Below are 25,270 nucleotides of genomic sequence, written 5' to 3' on the forward strand. Positions count from 1 at the left end.
CTGGGTCACCGCCACTGTAACGGTGTTACACGAACTGCGATGATATCGTGCCACCCCGTACCCTCTAGAACATTCCTATCCATGAACCTTTTAAATGCTCTAGTTATCCTCACTTGCACTTCTTCCTCGCGGCTTCATAATCCCACCAAACCCTAGCTGAAAAACCTGCCCCTCAGGTCCCCTTAAAATTCCCCCTGCCTTCTGGGGCCAAAAACTGACCATCTGCTTTATCGATACCCTTCACATGTTATGTATCACTACAGGTACCTGAGGTGCACCGTGCACCTGGATGACAGACTTGAGTGGAGCACAGCACAGAGGCTGTGTACAAGAAGGGCCAGAGTTGCCTCTACTTCCTGAGGAGACTGAGGTCCTTTGGAGTATGCAGGCCTCTCCTTCACCTGTTCTACCAGTCTGTTGTCGCCGGTATAATCTTCTCTGTAGTGGTGTGCTGGGGCAATGGCATCGAAACGGGTGATGCCAACAGGCTCAATAAGCTGATCAGAAAGGCTGGCTCTCTTATAGGAGTCAAACTGGACACACTGGAGGCTGGGGTAGAACAGAGGACCCGACGGAAAATCCTGGCAATTCTGGACACTGCTTCTCACCCTCGGCACGCTACCTTGTCCGAACAGAGGAGCACTTTTAGTAAGACAACTGCGCTGCTCCAAAGAGCGTTATATGAGGTCATTCTTCCCCCTCAGCCAACCTCTAGCCAGGGAAGTAATAACCCCTCCTGTACGACTTATTTTTTATTCTTTCTGCTTCTCTTCTAATGTTTATCTATGCACTTGTAATGCTACTGTGACACTGTAGCTTCCTTTGGGATCAATAAAGTATCTACCTATCTATTTACTCTCTGGGGAAAAAGTCCCAGCCTATTGTAGCTCACCTTATAACTCCAGCCCTCCAGTCCGAATAGCATCCTTATGAGTCCTTCCTGCTCTCCAGGGACTCGGACACACAATCCACACCAATGCATCCTCAAGACAACAGGATGGCAGAACAAAGTGAGGCCCTTTGGCCCTTCTAGTCTCTTCTGCCACTTTGCTGGAGCATGCCTGGTGCAATATCCCTCTAGGTTACTTTCCTGCCCTTTTCCAATAGCCCATGGCTCCCTAAGTGATCAGATGTCCTGCGACTTACTGCTGACGTATATTACTTACTGCAGTACCCGTGGACGTGACTGTGGATCGCAGCCTTATGGTGACTGTGGGTGTGAAGCTGAGACCTCACTTGGAATATTATCAGCAGTTCTGGGCTCCTTATCCAAGACAAGATGCACTGGCATTGCAGAGGGTCCAGAGGAGGTTCATAAGAATGATCCCAGGAATGAAAGGGTTAACATATGAGGAGCGTTTGATGGCCCTGGGCCAGTATTCACTGGTTTAGAAGAATGAGGGGAAATCTCGCTGAAACTTATCGAATATTGAAAGGTCTTGATAGAGTGCATACGGAGAGGATGCTTCTGACAGTGAGGGAGTCTAGGACCAGAAGGCACAACCTCAGAATTGAGAGACGTCCATTTAGAACAGGGATGAGGAAAAATCCCTTCAGCCAGCGGGTGGTGAGTCTGTGGAATTCATTGCCACAGACAGCTGTGGAGGCCGAGTGACTGGGTATATTTAAAGCGGAGGTTGGTAGGTTCTTGATTAGTCAGGGTGTCAAAGGTTGTAGGAAGAAAGAAGGAGAATGGAGTTGAGAGGGATAACAATCGGCCATGATGGAATGGTGGAGCAGACACAATGGGCCGAATAGCCTAATTCTGCTTCTATGTCGTATGATCATATGGATTTCAGCTGTACTAATCCAAATGGGAATATTTGCTGATTCCCATTAGAGCCGCACATACTTATCAGTGCCATCTTAAATATATTCAAAGTGTCTACCCCAGAATAGGGACTTTCTCTGTGTCCCTGTGAGCAAAGACACACAGGGTCTCTGCGGCAAAGACCAGCCACCTGAGAGAAGGATTTCCTCCTCATCTCAGTCTCAAAGGGGCACCCTCTTATTCTGAAGCCGTTCCCTCTGGTTCTGGACTCTCCCACCTTCTAAGCATGTAACCTGTTACAAATTCTATACCTTTCAATAACATCATCTCTCATTCCTCTAAGCTCCGAGCAGTGTGGATAACTTCACTCATCTAAAAACTGAACCAATTCCACAACCTGAGGACTCACTTTCAAGGACTGTAGAAGGACACTCTAAAGTTTCCACATCCTTCCTATAATGAGGCAACCAGAATTGAAGACTATAATCCAAGTAGATCTCCCTCTTTGCTCCTATCTTCCTTAAGCCTTTCCTTCTCACCGATTTCATCACCATGTTGCCTGAACACTTGATTCTTTCTTCCAAATCCTTGGCATTTTTATGGGGTAATAGCAGAATTATGATGATTATGAAGACACGTAGTCCCCTTTTATTGTCATTTAGTGATGCATGCATTCAGAAATGATTCAACATTTCCTCCAGTACGATATCACAAAACACAGGACAGTCCAAGACTGAAAAAACTGACAAAACCACATAATTATAACATATAGTTACAACAGTGCAACAATACCATAACTTGATGAAGAAGTCCATGAGCACAGTAAAGTTCAAAGTCTCTCAAATGTCCCACATCTCACGCAGACAGGAGAAGGAAGAAAAACTCTCCCTGCCATGCCCGACCACAATCCGACTCTGAGTCATCGGAAAACTTTGAGCTCTGATCAGCTCTCCGACACCGAGTACTGAGCGCCATCTCTGTCCGAGCGATTCGACCTCTTTCTCAGTCGTCAAAAGCAGGCAAGCCCGGGGATTTTGAGGCCTCCCCTCCGAAAGATTCCTGACCACACAGTAAGGACAGCAGCGTTCCAGAAATTTCTCCAGATGTTCCTCTGTGCTTTCACGTCCATTCTCCATCAAATCAGAATTGTCCACGGCCCCTATTTAACAGATACGACATCATTTTTCACCGGAGGGCTGTGCGCACGCGCAGGCGCGCTGCCATCTTCTCCTCACGCCTTTTAGTTGCATGATCTCTCAAGTCAAGTATGATGATCTCCTAAGGGGTTGCCTATTGGTGGGTCCTCAAGTGACTTCAGAGGCCGATCCGGGATCCACATATTCTGGTGCAGTCTGGGCAAGTGTAAGAGGCTCTGTGGTTAGTACCTGGGTCTTTAAGTTGTTCAGTCTCTTCATCTGCAGCTGTCACTTGTTCCCTGTGGCACAGCGGAGGTCACCCTCGTGCAGTGTGTCTCTCTCCTGAAGATTTCTCCAGGGGTATCTACTGAGTTCAATGTTATTAGATGTAATGCTGAATTTCTTCAGGCTGATTTTGATGTTATCTTTGAAGCATTGCCTTTTCTCTTCACTGACTTGTATAATTTATGCTCTGCATCATATGGGACTCTGCTTTTGCTGCAAATCTTGACTGCACGCACAAAATGCTGGAGGAATTCGGCAGGATCTGCCTGATGGGATTGATGGCTTTGTGGCAAAGTTTGAAGATGATACAAAGATAGGTGGAGGGGTAGCTAGTGCTGAGGAAGCAATCGGATTGCAGCAGGATTTAGACAAATTGGAAGAATGGGCAAAAAAGTGGTAGATGGAATACAGTGTTGGGAAATGCATGATAATACATTTTGGTAAAAGGAACAATAGTGCAGATTATTATCTAAATGGGGAGAAAATTCAAACAACAGAAGTGCAGAGGGATTTAGGAGTCCTTGTGCAAGACTCCCAAAAGGTTTTTTACAGGTTAAGTCTGTGGTAAAGAAGGCAAATTACTGTTGGCATTTATTTCAAGGAGAATATAATATAAAAGCAAGGAGATAAGGCTGAGGCTTTATAAGACACTAGTCAGGCCGCACTCGGAGTATTGTCAACAGTTTTGGGCCTCATGTTTCAGAAAGGCTGTGTTGTCATTGGAGAGAGTCCAGAAGAGGTTCACAAGGATGATTCCAGGAATGAAGGGGTTAACATATGAGGAGTGTTTGGCAGCTTTGAGCTTGTATGCTCTGGAATTTAGAAGAATGCAGGGGAATCCCATTTGAACCTACTGAATGTTGAAAGGACTAGATAAGGTGGACGTAGAGAGAACATTTCCTATGGTGGGACTATCCAGAACCTGAGAACACAGACTCAAAATTGAGGGGCGACCTTTTGGAACAGAGGTAAGGAGGAATTTTTTTTAGCCAGAGAGTAGTGTATCTGTGGAATGCTCAGACTGCAGTGGAAGCCAGGACAGTGGGTACATTTAAGGCAGAAATTGATAGTTTCCTGATCGGTCAGGGATCAGAGGATAAGCTGAGAAGGCGGGTGTATGGGGGTTAATGGAATCTGGGATCAGGCGTGATGGAATGAATGAATGGCCTAATTCTGCTCCTATGTCTTATGATCTTATAGAATCTATGAAGAGAAATAAACAGTTGATTTTTGGAAATGTCAACTGTGTATTCCCCTCCATAAACACTGCTAACCTGCTGTTCCTCCTATATTTTGTATGTCTGTACCTACAATACTGTGCAAATCTTCAGCAAGTATATATAGCTACAATTCCTTGGACCTTTGCACAGTACTGTATTTGTCAACGTGGAGCAGGAGGTGAGCTTGGTGGAGCAAAGTACGTTGGGAATGATGAGAGTGGAACACCAAGGGAGGGTTGTGGGACAGGTCATAGTCATACTTTATTGATCCCGGGGGAAATTGGTTTTTGTTACAGTTGCACCATAAATAATTAAATAGTAATAAAACCATAAATAGTTAAATAGTAATATGTAAATTATGCCAGGAAATAAGTCCAGGACTAGCCTATTGGCTCAGGGTGTCTGACCCTCCAAGGGAGGAGTTGTAAAGTTTAATAGCCACAGGCAGGAACGACTTCCTATGACGCTCTGTGTTGCATCTCGGTGGAATGAGTCTCTGGCTGAATGTACTCCTGTGCCCACCCAGTACATTATGTAGTGGATGGGAGACATTGTCCAAGATGGCATGCAATTTGGACAGCATCCTCTTTTCAGACACCACCGTCAGAGAGTCCAGTTCCATCCCCACAACATCACTAGCCTTATGAGTTTGTTGATTCTGTTGGTGTCTGCTACCCTCAGCCTGCTGCCCCAGCACATAACAGCAAACATGATCACACTGGCCACCACAGACTTGTAGAACATGCTCAGCATCGTCCGACAGTTGCTAAAGGACCTCAGTCTCCTCAGGAAATAGAGACGGCTCTGACCCTTCTTGTAGACAGCCTCAGTGTTCTTTGACCAGTCCAGTTTATTGTCAGTTCATATCCCCAGGTATTTGTAATCCTTCACCATGTCCACACTGAAACAGGGGTCACCGGTGCCTTAGCTCTCCTCAGGTCTACCACCAGCTCCTTAGTCTTTTCCACATTAAGCTGCAGATAATTCTGCTCACACCATGTGACAATGACAAAGTTTCCTACCGTAGCCCTGTACTCAGCCTCATCTCCCTTGCTGATGCATCCAACTGTGGCAGAGTCATCCGAAAACTTCTGAAGATGACAAGACACTGTGCAGTAGTTGAAGTCCGAGGTATAAATGGTGAAGAGAAAGGGAGACAAGACAGTCCCCTGTGGAGCCCCAGTACTGCTGATCACTCTGTCGGACACACAGTGTTGCAAGCACACGTACTGTGGTCTGCCAGTCAGGTAATCAAGAATCCATGACACCAGGAAAGCATCCACCTGCATCGCTGTCAGCTTCTCCCCCAGCAGGGCAGGGTGGATGGTGTTGAACGCACTGGAGAAGTCACAAAATATGACCCTCACAGTGCTCACTGGCTTGTCCAGGTGGGTGTAGACACAGTTCAGCAGGTAGACGATGGCATCCTCAACTCCTAGTCGGGGCTGGTTGGCGAACTGGAGGGGATCTAAGTGTGGCCTAACCATAGGCCGGAGCAGCTCCAGAACAAGTCTCTCCAGGGTCTTCATGATGTGGGAGGTCAATGCCACCGGTCTGTAGTCATTGAGGCCGCTGGGGCGCGGCGTCTTCGGCACAGGGACGAGGCAGGACGTCTTCCACAGCACAGGAACCCTCCGGAGACTCAGGCTCAGGTTGAAGACATGGCGAAGTACTCCACATAGCTGAGGGGCACAGGCTTTGAGCACCCTGGTACTGACACCCAGGTGGCAGAGAAGGGGTGCCAGGAGTGGGGAATGTTGCATGGGTGTAGACACACCCAGCCCTGAAACACCAGGCAAGGTCATTTGATTCTAAACAATTGGTTTATTGATCTTTCTGGCTTCCTGCTGCCTCCCCTTCCCCCTCTCCCTGTCCCCTTCCCATTCTCTGTCCAAAAGAGACCCAGAGTAACTATAAATAGCTATAAATATGTGCCTAAGACTATTCCACAGTACTGTACATGATATAAGACCATAAGACCATTCTGGGGAGCAATCTAGAGTCAACCACATTGGTGGGTTTAGGTTCACATTAGCAGTTAACGTAATGCTTTACGGTACCAGCCATCGCTAATTGGGGCTCAATTCCCACCTATAAGGAGGCTATCGTTCTCCCCGTGACTGTGTGGGTTTTCTCCACTTACTCCGGTTTCTTCTCGCTTTCCAAGGGCGTACAACGTGGGGTCAGTAAGTTGTGCGCGTACTATGTTGGGGCCAGAAGCGCAGCAATACTTGCAGGCTGCCCCAGTGCAACCTTGGACAGTGTTGGCTGTTGAAGCCAACCGGCAAGCCAGATGCCTGACTATCAGGGCCCTGGAGGAATTTACTGCATTCGGCAGAGCTATTAATACAACAACAGCGCACGCGGGCTGCTCACTCCATACGGTCAGTGGCACGTCATTACCTACACTAGTACACCCGCTTGTTAATTAAAGTATCTAATCAGCTACTCATGTGGCAGCAACCCAATGCATAAAAACATGCAGACATGGTCAAAAGTTTCAGCTTTTATTCAGACCAGTCACCAGAATGGGGGAGAAATGTGATGTAAGTGACTTTGAACATGGAATGATTGTTGGCGCTAGATGGGGTGGTTTGAGTATCTCAGAAACTGCTGATCTCCTGGGATTTTCACACACAGCAGTCTCTAGACTAGAGTTTACAGGAAATGGTGTGAAAAACAAAAAAAAAACACCAGTCATTGGCAAACACGAGGAAATCTGCAGATGCTGGAATTTAAAGCAACACACATAAAAGTTGCTGGTGAACGCAGCAGGCCAGGCAGCATCTCTAGGAAGAGGTACAGTCGACATTTCAGGCTGAGACCCTTCATCAGGACCAACTGAAAGAGCTATTAAGGGATTTGAAAGTGGGACCAGTCATTGGCAGTCTCGTGCGCATGCGCCGGTCGTGCATGCAGCCTGTTACAGCCATTCCGACTAGTATTCTTACTTTTTTCTTCTTACTTTTTTAACTTAAGTTATTTTTTGTATTTTTTTTTACCGTAGCACATTGAAGCTGCACCCTCTCTAACATGCTGGTAGAGAGAGTTTTATTTTGATTTTTAGCACTGGAAATATTTACATTCCGACACATCTCATTAGCAGGGCAGCAGTATGGTTGCATTGTGTATTCCAGGAACCAGCTGATTGCGCTTATGCCAGCCGGTATAGCAAGCAGAGCGGCTGACACCCCTGCTGAAATCTGGAGACTTATGGAGAAGAGGAGTTCGGTGGGTAATAAAATGGACGAGTTCACGGCGCTAGCCAGGTGTCAGAGAACATTTCGGGAGTACAGTGTTATGTGTTTTACTGGAACTGGGCTGCACGAGGAAATACCAGATCAAATCTTTTCCATGGACGGCTTCCAGACCGTTCGGGCTGACCGGAAGTGCACTGAGAGTGGTAAGCGTAAAGGAGTTGGGTGCTTGCTGTTCTGGTTAACAACGGATGGTGCAATCCGGGTCATATTACGATCGAGGAACGTGTTTGTAGACCGAATATTGAACTTTTTGCTGATGGACCCCAGCCATATTCCACCGAGATACAACGCTGGGCATCACAGGAGGTTGTTCCTGCCTGTGGCCATCGAACTTTGCAGCTCCTCGCGTGGAGGGTCAGACACCCTGAGCCAATAGGCTGGTCCTGGACTTATTTCCATCTGGCATAGTTTGCATTTAGTTGTTTGATTGTTTGTGGTTTTTGTATTGCTATATTTATGCTCTATTCTTGGTTGGTGCAGCTGTAACGAAACCCAATTTCCCTCTGGATCAATAAAGTATGTCTATCTATCTATCTATCTATCTATCTAAAAATGCCTTGATAATGGTAGAGCTCATAGGAGGATGGCCAGACTGGTTCAAGCTGACAGGAAGGTGACTGTAACTCAAATAAAGAGGCATTACAACAGTAGTGTGCAGAAGAGCACCTCTGAATGGACAATGCATTGAAACTTGAAGTGGGTGGTCTACAGCAGCAGAAGACCATGAACAAACACTCAGTGGCTGCTTTATTAGGTACAAGCGTGGAACCCGGTGTCAGCACTGAGTGTATATTCACAGCCGAGAGGGAAGTGGGAATTAGATTGACAGCATGGACTGCATGGTAGCATAGCAGTTAGCATGGAGCGATTAACGCCTGGGGCGCAGGAGCTCAGAGTTCAGCTCTGGTGCTGTCCACGAGGAGTTTGTACATTTTCTCTGTGAACACATGGGTTTTTATCTAGGTCCTTCAGTTTCCCCCCACTGTCCAAAGACGCAGCAGTTAGAAGGTTAATTGGTCATTGTAAATCATCCTGTGTTTATTCTACGGTTAAATAGGTGGGTGGCTGGGTGGTGTGGCTCATCGGTGCTGCATTGTTGCATGTGTCCGTGCTGCATTGTTGCATGTGCCCGTGCTGCATTGTTGCATGTGTCCGTGCTGCATTGGTGCATGCTTCCGTGCTGCATCTCTACGTAATAATAAATGCCAAAACAAATAAAGATGTGTGGATATACAACACCTGTGTATGTGGTAAAACATTTCGACTCAGTCCACACAAGTGAGAATCAAATATTTTCAAGGACTTACTCAGGGAACGGTCTAATACTGAGAGGCACAGAATAACAAATGGATGTGAGGATAGAGATCTATAATTCCTTGAAGACAGGATCAATTAGGCACAATGGCTGTCATAAGAGTACTAACTATAGGATGTTTGAGTTGTACCATATCAGACGTTGGTGAGACCCGGATTCAGAGTATTCTGTACTTCTGGTCACCTACATACAAGAGAGATATCGGTAAGATTGAAAGAGTTCAAAGACAATTTTACAGGGATGATGCTAAGAGCCACTGGGAGAGGTTGACCAGATTAGGACTTTATTCCCACAGCAGAGGAGAAGAGGAGAGATTTGATAGGTGTATACAAAATTATGAACGGTATAGAGAGGGTAAATGCAAGAAGGCTTTTTCCACTGATGTTGAGTGTGACTAGAAGTAGAGGTCCTAGGTTAAGGGTGAAAGTTGAAATATTGAAGGGGAACCTAGTGGGGAACTTCTTCACTCAGAGGATGGTGAGAGTGTGGGATGAGCTGCCAGTGGGTGGATATGGGTTCGATTTCAGCATTTAAGAGAAGTTTGGATAAGTACATGACGGGAGGGGTATGGAGGGCTATCATCCAAGTATGGGTCAATGAGACTCAGTAGAATAACAGTGCTGAATGTAGACGGGCCAAAGGACCTGTTTATCTGCTCTAGTCACAGTGTTCTGTGATTCTGTAAACAAGTGCTAACTTAGGCCAAGAAACCGAATTTCTCACGGAAATGCTGAGCCAACAGAGGGAGGTGGAGGAGTTTAGGAAAGGAGGTCAGGTTTGAGGCTGAGGGATCTGTGGAGGAACTGGAAGCAGGAAGATGTCTGGATCATGGAGTGATACAGAAAATTGTGTGCACAGGAATGCAAGAAGCTGCAGAGTCGGGGAATCAGCTCAATATAACCCTGCCTTCAGGGGTATCACAGGGCTGTTGCCTCAAGTTTGCAACATCCATCATTGGGCCAAAGTTCAAAGTTCAATTCATCAATTTAATGTCAGAAAATGTATATAGTACACAACTGGAAATCCTTATTCATCACAGACAAAGTAAATTTATTATCAAGGTACATTATGTCACCATATACAACCCCGAGATCTGTTTTCTTGCAGGCACACTCAGTAAATGTGAGAACCATAATAGAATCAATGAAAGAATGCACCCAAGGGATGGCCATGCCATCTTCTCATCTTCTCTCAGCTATTATCGGGCAGGAGGTACAGAAAACAGAATAGACCATTACAGCATAGTACAGGCCCTTCAGCCCCCATGTTGCGCCAACCCTTTAACCTTCTCCAAGAGTAATCTAACCTTTCCATCCCACATATCCCTACATTTCTATTTCATTCAGCATCTCGTAAATGTCCCCAGTGTATCTGCTTCTACCAACAACTACCCCATGGGACTTACCACTCTGTGTAAAAACCTATTGCTGGCATCCCCCACATACCCCATACCTTCCTCCAATCACCTTAAATGTTCAGTATTCCCTCTCGTATTAGCCACTACCACCTGGGGAAAAAGGCACTGCTGTCCACTTCCTCTACGCATCTTACCCCCTCTGTCAAATCATTTCTCATCCTTTCCCTCCAGAGAGAAAACCCCTAGCTCATTCAAACTTTCCTCACAAGAGTAACTCAGACAAATTGCTGGAGGAACTCAGCGAGTCAGGCAGCATCTATGAAGAAGAACAAACAGTTGACATTTTGGTCTTTCCTCACAAGGCATGCTCTCTAATCTGGGCAGTGTTCCAGCAAAGCTCCTCCGCACCCTCTCTAAAGCTTCAGTACAGAACTTTCAGTCCCACACCACCAGATTCAACAACAACTACATCCATTTAACCACTCAGTTCCTGAATCAACCTGCACAGCCCTAATCACAACCTCAGCACGGCAAGGCGATGACCACTTTGCACTACGATGACTTCTGCTATTTATTTTGATTCTAATTGTGTCTTTCTTCTACAACTCTTGATGAGACCCTTCATTGATTGAGGTCAACTATGGACATTACATCCTAGGTGCCTACGTGATAAACAAGTCAGCGTGCAAGCCAGGGGAGTTAAGATATGGAGAGCAAATTGTTGCCCATGCAGCAGGCTCCTCCTCTCCATGCAGCTGAGAAATCCAAAGGAACGGCAGAGACCGATACAGTTTGGCACCAGTGGCGTTGCTGGACTTGCCAGTCAGCGATCAACTCAACATAGGCCTGCCTTAGAGACTCCAGCTCGGGGTTTGCTCAAAATGCCTTCCCCATGAGTGGATAAAGGCACAAGGTCAATGTTCAAAGCAAAGTCAATTTATTATCAAAGTACATACTGTATATGTTACCATATACATGCAGAACTCAAGAGTTTGCCTTCTGCTAGATGAGTTGCCAACCACAGCTGATGAGCCCCATCTGCCCAAAGGAACTGATTTTAAAGCCACCTCTGCCCCTTCCGCTGCCAGTAGGAACAGTACGCTGTGCTTAATATCTACGCCACATGTGAAGGCCAGGAAGTGGATTTGGTTGTTAGAGGCGATCTGAGATTGGGAGCATTTAATAGGTAGTGGCAGTTTATCCCCCATCCCTCCCCAGGCCATGACAACCTTAAGGAACCAATTCTTGTATAACTGAAGCCTGGGAAGGCAGTCCATCTAAAAGAGGGAAAACTCTGATTTCAAACCTCCGCTGCCTTGCGGCCATACCCACTCACGGGAAAGGCTTCGGGAGTAAACTCTGAGGACAAATCCAGAGCTGGAGTCCCTAAGGCAGTCCGACATTGCCTTCAACCTCGTTCTGGCAACTCCGGCGGCAACACTGGTGCCAAGCTGTATCAGAACCTTGCCCTTCCCTTGGACATCGGTGTCGTGGAGAGGGGAGACTTGCAGCATGGGCAACTGCCGGTCTTCCATACAACCTTGCCCAGGCCTGCGCCCTGGAGAGTGAAGACTTTCTAGGCGCAGATCCATGGTCTCGCAAGACTAACGGATGCCACCACCATGTATTAGTAATAATAGTGACATGTGACATGGGGTAGTGATTCTGAATTCAGATTCTATTTATGTTAATTTATATTTTTCTTCTGAATACGTTGTCACTAATGCTCAGTGCCTGGAATACTTCTGCAAATAATTGTTCTAATTGCCATGTGTGAAGTGTGGATACAGCCCTGTCTATCACGGACAAAGCCCTCGCTATCATTCAGCATAAAGCTGTGTCCGTCACCAAGGACCCTCCCCTCACCACCACCACCCTCTAGGCCATGATCTCACTGCTACCATCGGGAAGGAGGTACAGGAGCCCCACACCACCAGGTTCAGGAACAGTTATCAACCTTCAAACAGTAGGCTCCTGAACCAGCGTGAAACACCTCACTCATCACACCGAATTGATTCAACAACCTACACACTCACTTTCAAGGTCTCTGCCACTAGTGTTCCCAGCTTTTGTTTATCTGCACAATCTGCTTTCTTTTGCACGTTACACACAAGAGAAAACCTGCAGATGCTGGAAATGCAAGCAACACACGCAAAATGCTGGAGGAACTCAGCAGGCCGGGCAGCATCTACGGACAAAAGACTTCTCGGCGCAAAACGTCGACTACTTTTTTAGATTGAGATAGATAGATATACTTTATTAATCCCGAGGGAAATTTGGTAATTCCATTGATGCTGCCTGGCCTGCTGAGTTCCTTCAGCATTTTGCGTGTGTTGCTTTTGCACATTGATTGTCATAAATTCTATTACATTGTTTTACGGTTCTTTCTCTACTTTCTTGTGAATTCTGCTTATTTGATTGGATATGCCTGTGGAGCTGCTGCAAGTAAGTTTTTACTTGCGTCTGTACTTGTGCGTGACAATACATTTGCTCGATGGTGAAGTAACGGTAATATCTTTCCAAGTTGGGGGTGACCGACAACGTCAAGGGGGCACCACTGTGGTGCTCTCCTGTGTCCGCTGCCCTCATTCCCCTTGGTGATACAGGTCGCCACTTATAAAGTGAACACAATGTACTCAACAATAATACATTCAAATTTGACTCAGGAATTTTCAGGGCTTAGCGAGCGGCGAGCGGAGGGTTAAGAGGCAGGCGGGAGTTAAATGGGAGGGTGGGTGTGAGGGCGAGCAGGAGTGTACTCACTGGCCACACGAGTGCTGAGACGGTGAGAGACGCCATCCGTCTTGGCCCCGGCGCCCTCTCCGATCCGGGGCGGCTACGGGTCAACTGGGCACAGGGGAACGAGAGGCAGAGCCCCGGCGGAGGCCGGTATTGGCCACACTGGCGTCTGCAGCTCAGCTGCAACTCCCTCCGGCTGCAGATCCCTTCCTGACGGCTGGCTGGCGATCAGGGGAGCCCCTGACTGCGGTGTGTCTCCAACACCGACTGTGAGCGGACTGCGGCTGCTTTAATGGCCCGCGCGGGGCTGGTCGGGGCTCAAAGAATACCAGCACCCCCACCCCAGTTCTCCGGGAAACTGAGCAACTCCGCAGAACCCGAACTGTACTCAGCAGTGTATACACCGCTCCCCCCCCCGCCCCTTATTCAGTGACCCACCCCCACCTCATCAGTGTGAGAGGGGGGAGCAAGCTGGCCTCCCGATGCACCGTGCCTTGGCATCAGTGCGCCAACCATTAGAAGGCAGATTACTACCGAACCTAGCTCCTCCTCCCCTAGCCCCCTGCAGTGGGTTCGATGCAGCATTCACCTCCCTTCCCGCCCTCAATCACATTCCAGCTTGTACTCCTCACCCTCCCCATATCTTGTTCTGGCTTCTTCCCCTTCCCTTCCAGTCCCGATAATGGGTCTCAGCCCAAAGCCTGGACTGTTTATTCCTCCGACTTGAGTTCCTTCAGCATTTTGCGTGTGATGCAGAACATACATTGTGTTCACTTTATAAGTGGCGACTTGTACCTAATAAAGTGGCCATCGAGTGCCTGTTTGTGGCTTTCTGCTGCTAGAGCCCATTCACTTCAAGGTTTGGTGTATTGTACATTCAGAGATGCTCTTCTGCACACATTGTGGTAATGTGTGGTTATTTGAGTTACTGTCGCCTTCCTTGCAGCTTGAACCAGTCTGGCCATTCTCCTCTGAACTCTCTCATTAAGAAGACATAATCGCCCTTAGAACTGTTGCTCTGGATTTTTTTAGCACCATCCTCTGGAACCACTCCAGGCTGTTCTGCATGAAAATCTCAGGTTCAGCAGTTTCTGAGATACTCAAACCACTCCATCTGGCACCAATAAGCACTCTACGGTCAAAGTCACTTAGATGACATTTCCTCACAAATCTGATGTTTGCTCTGGACAACAATTGTGTCCCCAACTCTCCGCAGTTTCTTGCAGTCACATGCAAAGCAGTTGTCATACCAAGATGTTCTGCATCCAGACAAATTGTTTCCTGTGGTGCATTGATAAAAATCGATGAGGGTCATCAGGGGCAAGCTGAATTTCCTTTGCCCCCAAAGTAAGTAAAGGTACTGCCAAGCTGGTTTGACCATGCCATCTACATTGTTGGACCATGACGGCCCATAACTCATGTCCACTCCTAGGAACATGAAGCTCTCAACCCTCTCGACCTCATGTAAACAGGAGCATACTCATCATTCCCTTCCTGAAGTCAATGATCAGCTCTTACCACAAGGCTCTGTGCTTAATCCCCTGCTCTACTTGCTTTACGTCTATGACTGTGTGACTAAACACAGCTCCAAGGCCATATTGCAGTTTGCAGATGACCCTGCTGCCGTGGGCTGAATCGAAGCTGGTGAATAACCAGCCTATAGGAGGTTGACTGAAAATCTGTCTGAGTGGTGCCACAACGACAATCTCTCTCTCAACATCAGCAAAACCAAAGAGCTGATCATTGAATGCAAGATGTGAAAACCAGAGTTCCACGAGCCAGTCCTCATCAGGGAGTTAGGAGTGGAAGGGTCAGCAACTTTTAAATTCCTCAGTGTTATAATTTGAGAGGATCTGTCCTGGGCCCAGTACGTGACTGCCAATACAAAGAATGTACAGCAGTGTCCATATTTTCTCAGAAGTTTGTGAAGATTTGGCATGTCATATAAAACCTTGATAAACTTCTACAGATACATGTTTGTACTATGCTGACAGGTTGCATCATGGCCTGATTTGAAAACACCAATTCCCTTGAAAGGAAGATCTTACAAAAATAAGAGGGTACAGGCCAGTCCATCACAGGCATAGCCCTCCACACCATTGAGCACTTCTACAATTTGCACTGTCACAGGAGAGCAGCATCTATCCATCAGGGAACCCCACCATCCAGGCCAAGCTTTCTCACTGCTGCCATCAGGAAGAAGGTACAGGAGCCCCAGATCCCACACCACCAATTTCAGGAACAGTTATTACCGCTCAACCATAAGGCTATTGAACAAGAGGAGATAAATTCACTCACCCCAACGCTGAACTGATTCCACAAGCTATGGACTCACCTTCAAGGACTCCACAACTCATGTTCATGATATTTTTTTTTCTTTCTTGTATTTGCACAGTTTGTTGTCTTTTGCACATTGTTGTTTTTGTTATGTGCAGTTTTTTTGTTGATTCTCCTCCACTACCCCCCCCCCCCAACTTCACCATTTCCCATCCCCTTGTCCCTCTCTCATGTTATGTCCTTGCCCGCCCATCTGGTGCTCCTCCCCCTCCCCTTTCTTCTTCTTTATTCCATGGCCTTCTGTCTCTTTCACCAATCAACTTCCCAGCTCTTTACTTCATCCCTCCCCCTCCAGGTTTCACCTATCACCCAGTGCTTCTCTCCCCTCCCCCCATCTTTTAAATCTATTCAGCTTTTTTCCCTCCAGTCCTACTGAAGGATTTCAGCCTGAAACGTCGGCTGTACTTTTTTCTATCGATGCTGCTTGGCCTGCTGAGTTCCTCCAGCTTTTTGTGTGTGTTGCTCGGATTTCCAGCATCTGCAGATTTTCTCTTCTTTGTGTTTTGTTGAGTTTCTTTGTAATTACCGTGAATGCCCACAGGAAAATAAATTTCAGGGTAGTATATGGTGACATATATGTACTTTGATAATAAATTTACTTTGTTTATGGAATGATCTGTCTGGTTGGCACACTAAAGAAAAGCCTTTCACTATATCTCAGTACTAGTAATAATAAAACCAAACCAATAAAGGTTTCACCCTCTTTCTCATCAATAATGTCCACCTCTGACTTAAAACTCTGCCAAAGGGAGTTCCCAAAGGATCACCAACAACCAAGAGAAAATATGTCTGATTACTGTGGCAGGCTGGCACAGCGGGTAGAGATGTGGCTTCATAGCGCTGGAGACCTGGCTTTGATCCTGACCTCTGGTGCTGTCCATGTGGAGTCTGCAGGTTCTCCCCATAACTGTAAGGATTTCCCCACTGCTTATAAAGGGGAGCTCCTTTAATACTGACCTGTCACACGTTCCAGTCACAGGATTAGATTTAGAGGAAAGTGACTTGGGTTCTATTCCCGCTGCAATCTGCAAGGGGTTTGTACGTTCTCTTTGTGATCGCGTGGGTTTCTTCCGAAAGCACCAATTTCCTCCCACATTCCAAAGATGTGCAGTTTAGTAGAATCACAAACAAGAGAAAATCTGCAGATGCTGAAAATCCAAGTCAACACATACACAATGCTGCAGGAACTCAGCAGGCCAGGCAGCATCCACGGAAATGAATAAACAATTGATGTTTCAGGCCGAGACCCTTCATCAGAATTTCCAGCATTTTGTGTGTTATACGGGTTAGCAAATTAATTAGTCAGAATGGTATAATTGGGCAGTATGGGCACATTGCGCTGGAAGGCCTGTACTGTATCTCTAACTAAAAATGAGTGTGGGGAAGAGCCCTCTATACCGTCCCATCGCACTATACCAGAGCGTGGGGTAAGATACTGAGTTAAGCTCCCTCTACCCTGTCCCATCACACACTCAGAGAACGAGGTCAAATTTTGAGGAAATCTCCCTCGACACTGTCCCACCTCACACCGCTGGAGCAGGGGTTTGATATTGAGAGATATCCCTCTACGGTCTCCCATCTCATGGTCTCAGAGAATGGGATTAAATATTGAGGAAGGATCCCTGTACACAGTGCCATCAAAACGTCTCAGTGCATTGTTTTCGATATTGAAGAAAGCTCCCTCCACACAGGCTTGTCATACAATCCCAGAGCATGGGGACAAAACTGAGGAAGCTTCCTTCTACACTGTCACAACTCTCCCTCTTCAATGTCTCATTACCCATGACACAGGGTTTGAAACGCCTCTAATCTGATCCTGCCGTCCTTTAGGCCTTGATTCCCCCCTTCGATTCATCCAGAACTCCTGTTACCTGGTCATTTTGCTCCCATCCCATTGGCCTCTGGCTGTTCCAGTTGGATTGGGAATTGCATACTGCAGATCCCAGTGCATAAACAATAGACTCAATGGATCTCTTGTGAGTCGCTGTTATTAAATATTTGGCTTGCAATGCTGTGGTATATGTCTGTACGTCAGCTGTGGTTTACAGGGTAAAATATACACAGGGCTCCTGCCAAAACTCTGTTTCCATGGAGGCCTGGCAGGTCTCCAGCACTCACGTCTGCCTTCACCCATCACTCCCGAAAGCAGGCAGGCCATTCAGCCTCTTTAGGCCTGCTGTACCATGGCTCACCCCCGTTGATCTATTGCATTTTTTCACAGATGCACCATAGAAAGCATCCCACCCAGATGCATCATGGCTTGGTATGACAACCAACATTTGACCTCTAGATACTGCAGTGAGTTGTGGACACAGCTCAGCACATCACAAAAGCAACCCCCCACCCCCTCCAACGGGCTCTGTCTATATTTCTGGCTGCCACCGTAAAGCAGCCAACATATCAAAGTCCCCATCCCCCAGGCAGAAGGACGTACCACCAGGATCGAAGGCAGTTTTTATCCTCCTACAAGTTTCTTGAACAGACATCTTTTACAATAAAAGTGAATTATTATCCTTTCAATCTACCTCGCTATGGCCGTGCACCATATTGTCAGCCTGCAGTGCACTCTCTATGTAACTGCAACAATTTATTCTGCGTTCTGGTATTGCTTTTCAGTTTGTACTACCTCAATGAACTGATGCGATGAAGTGATCTGTGTTGGATGGCATGCACGAGAAGTTTTTCACACACAAAGTGCCGGAGGAACTCAGCAGATCGAGTAGCATCCATGAATGGGAATAAACAGTTGAGATTTCCGGCCAAAATGCTTTGTCGGGACTGGAAAAGAAGGGGGCAGGAAGCAGGATAAGAGGGTTGGTGTAGGGCAGGGGTACAAAATGGCTGATGATAGCCGAAACCAGGTGAGGGGGAAAGTAGAAGAGGAAAGAGGAATCTGATAGAACGAGAGTGGACAATGCAAGAAAGGGAAGGAGGAGGGGCACCAGAGGGAGGTGGCGAGCAGGTGAGGGAAAAGGGGTAAGAGGGGGTCAGAATGAAGAATGGAGAAAAGAGAAGGTTGTGAAGGGGGGAGAGATCTCTGGAAGTTAGAGAAATAAACATTCCTGCAATCAGGTTGGAGGCTACCCACAAGGAATAGGAGGCGTTGCTCCTCTGACCTGTGTGTGGCTTCCAGCATCTGCAGAATCACTTGTGTTTAGTCTTTTACTGTAATTTGGACATGTTACAATTATAAACCAATTCCAATCACCCTCCATCAGCTGTCTTCAACTTTACCCTCTTTTCCTGCTCCATTTCTCCCTCTCCCTCTTTGTCTGCCTTCCTCCGTCTACCACCCAATGATCCCCTTTAAATCTTTCCCCTCGCACCTTCAGCCTATGCTGTCTAGTTTTTAATTACTGGTCCTTGTGAAAGGCCTGAAGTCGTGGTTTTACACAATCAGTCCCCAGTCTCCTACATTCCACTCATGAAACCTTATCCTGCCCAACCTGTCTTTCCAACTCAGTCCTGGCAATATTCCAATAAACCATCGGTGCACTCTTTCCAGCTGAATGATATCTTTCTTATTTTCACAGAACTATGAGTGTACACAATACTCTAAATGCAGCCTCACTAATGTCTTTTATAACTGCACATAATGTCTTATACATTTCCTACTCAAGGCGGTGACAGCTTGCCAAATGCCTCTTTCATCACCCTTTCTATTGTGTTACCAATTTCACGGAACTGTCTATTTGCACTCTGATGTCTGTTCTATCGCACTCTCCAGGGCTGTGCGGTTTACTGTGTAAGTCCTATTCTGGTTTAACTTCCCAAAGAATAACTTTATTTGTCACATGTACATCAAAATATTGAATAATACAGTGAAATACATCAGCAACAACCAACACAGTCCGAGGATGTGCTGGGGGGCAGCCTGCAAATGTCGCCATGCTCCAACATATCATGCCCAGAGCTTACTAGTGCAGTCCTGGAATGTGAGAGGAAGCTGGACCACCCAAACCAAAGTGAGTTATGGAGAGAGCATGCAAAGTCCTTACAGAGAGCAGCAGAACTGAATCTTCATTGCTGGCTCAGTGACAGCGTTCTGCTGACTACTATTTTACTGTGCCGTGAAGTGCAATGCCTCGCTCTATCTGGATTAAACACCATTTGCCATTCCTCAGCCCACTTACCCAGCTGATTAAGGTCCCGCCGTAAATCTTGATAACCATCTTCCCGGTCAACAACACAACCGATTTTCCTTTCAGCTGCAAACGTACTAACCCTTGTACATTCTCATCTAAATCACTAATATTAGCAGAGTTGTTTCCAGTAGAAGGGCAATGAGGGATGAGCAATAGATGCTGGTATTACCCCAAATATAGTAAACAGATAGAAACTCTGCATTTTGGATGGTTAACATTTGTAGGTCCCACTGAGGCAAGGGGAGAAAAAAACCAGAGGACAAGGGTTAAGGGTGAAGGGGGAAAAGTTTACAGGGAACATTAGGGGGGGCTTCTTCACACAGAGAGTGGTGGGAGTATGGAATGAGCTGCCAGACGAGGTGGTAAATGCAGGTTCTTTTTTAACATTTAAGAATAAATTGGACAGATACATGGATGGCAGGTGTATGGAGGGATATGGTCCGTGTGCAGATCAGTGAGACTAGGCAGAAAATGGTTCGGCACAGCCAAGAAGGGCCAAAAGGCCTGTTTCTGTGCTGCAGTTTTTCCATGGTTTCTATGGTTTCCTCACGATGCCCATTGACTTCTCTTATCAGCCACAACTGTGTAGCTAGAAACAGCTCAAATGCCATCTATAAATTTCCTGATGAGAAAACCACTGTTGGGAAAATTTTAGATGGTGACAAGCAGAACTACAGACGTGAGAGATGGTAGAGTGGTGTTGAAACAACAACCTCACACTCAATGTCAGTAAGATCAAAGAATTACTTATGGGCTACAGGGAAGGGTAAGTCATGGAAACACACACCAATCCTCATCAAGAAATCAGCAATGGAAAGGGTATGCAGCTTCAAATTCCTGGGTGTCAACAATTCTGAAGATCTATCCTATGCCAAAAAAGTAACTTTTGATAATGTTCCTCACTGTCTATACCACCACCAATTTTAGTGTCATCTGCAGATGTTCATGGAGCTGTACATAAAAACGTGCCTTGTACATTCTCATTCGAATCATTTATATAAATGATGAACAAGTTCCCAGAGCTGGCCCTCGTAGCACACCGCTATTTATAGCTCTCCTTTCAGAATCAGAATCAGATATTATCAGTGGCGCAAGTCGTAAACTTTGTTAACATAGCAGTAGCAGTTCAATGCAGTATATGATAATATAGAAAGAAAAAAGGTAAATCAATATATACACATTTTAATATAGTGCAAAACAGAAATAATATAAAATAAAAAGTGAGGTAGTGTTCATGGGTTCAATGTCTATTTAGGAACCAGATGGCAGAGGGGAAGAAGCTGTCCCTGAATTGCTTCTGTATCTCCCTCCTGATGGTAACAATGAGAAGAGGGCACGTCCTGGGTGATGGGGGTCCTTAACAATGGACTTTGCCATTCAGAAGCACTGCTCCTTGGGTACTAGAGAGACTAGTACCCAAGATGCCTCTGACTAATTTTGCAACTTCCTGTAGCTTCTTTTGGTCCTGTGCAGTAGCAACACCACCCCCCCCCCCCCCGCCATCTGCCGGTAAATCTACAGAAGTTTCTGAGTGTCTTAGGTGACAAGCCTAATGACATATAGCTGCTGTCTTACCTTCTTTATAGCTGCATCAATATGTTGGGACTGGGTTAGATCCTCAGAGATCAGGACACCAAGGAAATTGAAATTGTTCAGACTCTCCACTTCTGATCCCTCTATGAGGATTGGTTCATGTTCCCTCATCTTACTCTTCCTGACGTCCACAGTCAGCTCTTTCATCTTACTGATGTTGAGTGCAAGGTTGTTACTGAACGTACTCAGTTAGCTGCTATATCTCACTCTTGGATGCCCTATCATCTCCATCTGAGATTCCACCAACAATGGTTGTGTCATCAGCAAATTTAGAGATGGCATTTGAGTTATAGCTAGCTACACAGCCATGGGTATAGAGGGAGTACAGCAGTGGGCTAAGCCAGTGCACCAGTGTTGATCATCACTGGAGGAGATATTAATCAGAGTTTTGCAAGGAGGGCGTAAATATAACTGTAAGTTACAAAACTATATCAACCGCATAATAGATGAATGTCCAAGAAACAGATGTCCACCATCAAGTCAATTATTTATCCAATTCACTTGTTCACACTTGTTCCCATGTGTCTAATTTTCCAGAATAACCTTCTAAGTGGGACCTTGGCAAGGGCTTGCTCAAGTCCATCTAAACAAGACATGCCAGCCTGAACTCATCAGTCTTCTTGGTTACCTCTTCAACAAACTCCAACAGATTTATAAACACAAGAGACTCTGCAGGTGATTGAAATCCAGAGCAACAGACACAAAATGCTAGAGGAACTCAGCAGGTCAAGCAGCATCTATGGAAAGGAATAAGCAGATGGCATTTTGGGCCAAGACCCTTCCTGACGCAAGATACACAGAACTATGCTAACTGTTCTGAATTGAGGATCCATTGGCTCCACCAAAAACTTCCACCATTCCTGTCCCAAAATACTTGTATCCCCGTTAAATATTTTGCTCCTTTTTTAAATCCGTGTCCTCTGAACTGTCTGCTAATGAGACACCTTCCTGCCTTCTCAACTGGTCAGGATTCTGTGCCATCATACCTTGGGCAGGAACGTGGATAGGAAAGGTTTAGAAAGTAGGACCAGCTTGGATTGACATCTTGGTTGACGTGGATCAGTTGGGTCAAATGACCCTTTCCATGGTGCATGACTCTGTGATCTTCTTAACTTCTCCAGTCTAACCGGGCAGTTCAGGGACCTGGAACTGTTCTACAGGATGAAGCATTAAATGCCTCCAAACTTCCAGGGAAGGAAAGCACATCCCTGCCTGACTCAGACTCCTGGCCAGTGGATGTTCAGAATGAAAGTTATGGTACTGTTTCAGTTTGGAGATGGGAGACACACACACACACTCACTCATATTCAAATACACATACTCATGCTCTCTCTATATCCATGAATGTGTGGCTAGGCACAACTCAAATGCCATCTATAAATATGCTGATACGCAACTATTGTTGGCAGAATTTCAGATGGCGACAAGGAGGCATACAGGAGCGAGATAGATCAGCTGGTTGCATGGTGTCGCAACAACAACCTTGCACACAATGTGAGTAAGACAAAGGAATTAATTGTGGATTTCAGGAAGGGAAAATCGAGGGAACGCACACCAGTCCTCATCGAGAGACCTGAAGTGCAAGGGTGAACAGTTTCAATTTCCTGGGTGGCAACATCTCTGAGGATCAATTCTGGGCCCAACAAATTGAAGCAGGAAATGAGGAATTTGAGAATTGGTAAGTCACCGAAGACACTCATAAATTTTGACAGATGTACCGTGGACAGCATTCTAACTAGTTGCGTCACCATCTGATATGGAGAAGCACTGCACAGGATTGGAAAAAGCTGCAGAAAGCTGTAAACTCAGTCAGCTCCATCAAAGGCTCTTGCCTCCCCAGCATCCAGGACACATTCAGAAGGCAATACCTCAGAAAGGTGGAATCCATCATTAAGGATCCCCATCTCCCAGGACATGAGATAGGGGGCTCATTAAGGAGAGATGACAATTGAAGAAACAGTGAAGAAAATCAACCATGGAGGAAAAAGAAGGAGTCAACATCCTGCAGGCAGAACTAAAGGCATGACTGTTGACTCCAAGGAGGGCAGAAAACCTTAGGCTTCGAAGAAAGAAGAATAAGCATACTTGGACACAGTTATATAAGGACCCCTACGAGTTCGTGAAAAGCATTTTCACAAAGCAGAAGAATGGAACACTTAAGATGTCAAAGGAAGAGTTGGAAGATCATCTGAAGCTGACATACTCAGACAGCCAGAGAGCTAACCACATCTCACCACCTACAGATATGCCACCCATCCACCCTCCACATCAGCAATTTGACATCAGTCCCCCCAGATACAGTGAGGTAATAAAAGTCGTAAAGCGAGCGAGGGCTGCGTCAGTGTCAGGGCCAGGTGGAGTTCCATACAAACTCTACAAAAATGCACTGAGTCCTGAACTTCTTATGGAAACAGAGGAAGGTGGTCTGGAAGAATAAACTTATTCCGGGCAGAAGGAATTCTAATTCCTAAAGAAAGATTCCTCAGAAATGGGACAGTTTTGGCAAATACATTTATTAAATGTTGAAGGGAAATATTTTTCAGTGTCATAGCACAAATGTTGTCTATTTACCTGGAGGAAAATAACTTCATTGACACACATGTGCAGGAGGCAGGGATGCTGGGTTTTTCTGGCTGCTTGGAACACACAAGCATAATTTGGTATCAAATACAAACTGCTAAAAGGGAAAGAAGAGACCTCTATGATTTGTTCTTAGACCTAGCCAATGCCTTTGGGTCAGTCTCGCAGAACCTCCTGTGGTCTTCATTCGAATTCTTCCGTGCACCAAAATGTGTTACAACCCTGGTCAAAGCCTACTTTTGAGATCACCAGGTCTCATTGATAACCGCAGAGTACAACACAGTCAGGCAGCCTGTGGAGACAGGTATAAGGTCAGGTTGCACCAACTCTCCACTGGCCTTTACCACGGCAATGGAAGGAATCATTAGAACTTCTAAATGGATAGTAGGAGGAGAACGACTGAAGTCAGGACTACGCCTACCACCAACCTGGGCATTTAAGGATGATTTAACTATCCTGACACTACCATCCCATGTACCAAACTGTTGTCTGAGAAGCTCCCATTCAAACATCAAATGGGCCCAAATGACGATTAAAACAAAGAAGTCTCGAAACGTTTCTAAAGTCAAGGGAAGGCTGGTCGACTATAAGTTCCATGTGGATGGGAAAGTAATTCCTACCCTGTCAGAAGTGTCAGTTAAAAGCTTGGGGCATTGGTATGATGTAAACCCCAGTAATACAAATCAAGTGAAACTGCTGAGAGGAGAAATCATCAAAGGGCTTAAAGCCACGATAAGACCTTGCTGCCAGGAAACCTCAAGCTCTGGTGCCTTCAGATTGGATTGCTCCCTCAGGTGTTGAAAAGCTGGAGAGGACAGTTAGTTCCTTCATTAAGAAGTGGATGGACCTCCCAGATCGCTAAGTAACATCTACCTGTATGGCAAAGGAGCTCTGGAGCTGCCTGTTACGGGGCTGACTGAAGAGTTCAAGTGTGCCAAGGTGAGACTTGAGATGACTCTCGGAATCCCGTGACAGTGTTGTCCAGGATATTGCGCCCAGGACCTTAACAGGGAGAAAGTGGTGTCCAGCAGAGTCAGTAAAACAGGCAAAAGCAGCTCTCAGGTTTGCAGACATGGTGGGACATGGTGGACCAGGTGCAATCTGGAAGAGGGTCCTTGGCACAGGCTCAAATAGGCCCATTTGGGAAAAGGCAACAACACAAAAGCAAGGGTGAGCTATGGTTGTGGAGGAAGTACAGTGACGGGAGGAGCAGATGAGGTTTGCAAGAGCAGTGTCCCAGGCAAAACAGCAACAGTGGGCAAGGTGTAAAAACACTGAGAAAAGAAAATTTAGCTGGAAAGACTTATGGGAAAAGGAAGAAAGAAAGATTAGCTTCCTTATAAGAGCTGTTTATGATGTTCTCCCAGCTTCCAAAAATCTGAACCAGTGACTCGGCAAAGACCCAGCTTGTCTTCTCTGTGGAACAATAGCAAAACTCAAGCACATCCTCTCATCTTGCAAAGTAAGCCTCACTCGAGGAAGATACACATGGAGGCACAACCAGGTCCTCAAGTGTTTGGCATCCATTGTGG

The 25,270-nt window shown here is 46.2% G+C and overlaps 1 protein-coding gene across 3 annotated transcripts in view; it reads right to left on the minus strand.

Annotated features, from left to right (window-relative positions):
* The window catches only part of LOC134346549 (regulator of G-protein signaling 3-like), a 124,284-nt gene that overhangs the window by 74,454 nt on the left and 24,560 nt on the right, over positions 1-25,270 (minus strand). Inside the window, exon 1 of one of the 3 annotated variants that reach the window (XM_063047963.1) lies at positions 13,108-13,469. The exons of the other annotated variants lie outside the window; for them this stretch is intronic. Within the exon in view, the coding sequence (XP_062904033.1) occupies positions 13,108-13,143 (36 nt within the window). The 5' untranslated portion in view covers positions 13,144-13,469. Of the gene's footprint in view, positions 1-13,107; positions 13,470-25,270 lie in introns of those variants that run through there. 3 annotated transcript variants of the gene reach the window in all.

The sequence above is a fragment of the Mobula hypostoma genome, chromosome 5 (assembly GCF_963921235.1).
Source record: "Mobula hypostoma chromosome 5, sMobHyp1.1, whole genome shotgun sequence".
Classification (NCBI taxonomy): domain Eukaryota; kingdom Metazoa; phylum Chordata; class Chondrichthyes; order Myliobatiformes; family Myliobatidae; genus Mobula; species Mobula hypostoma.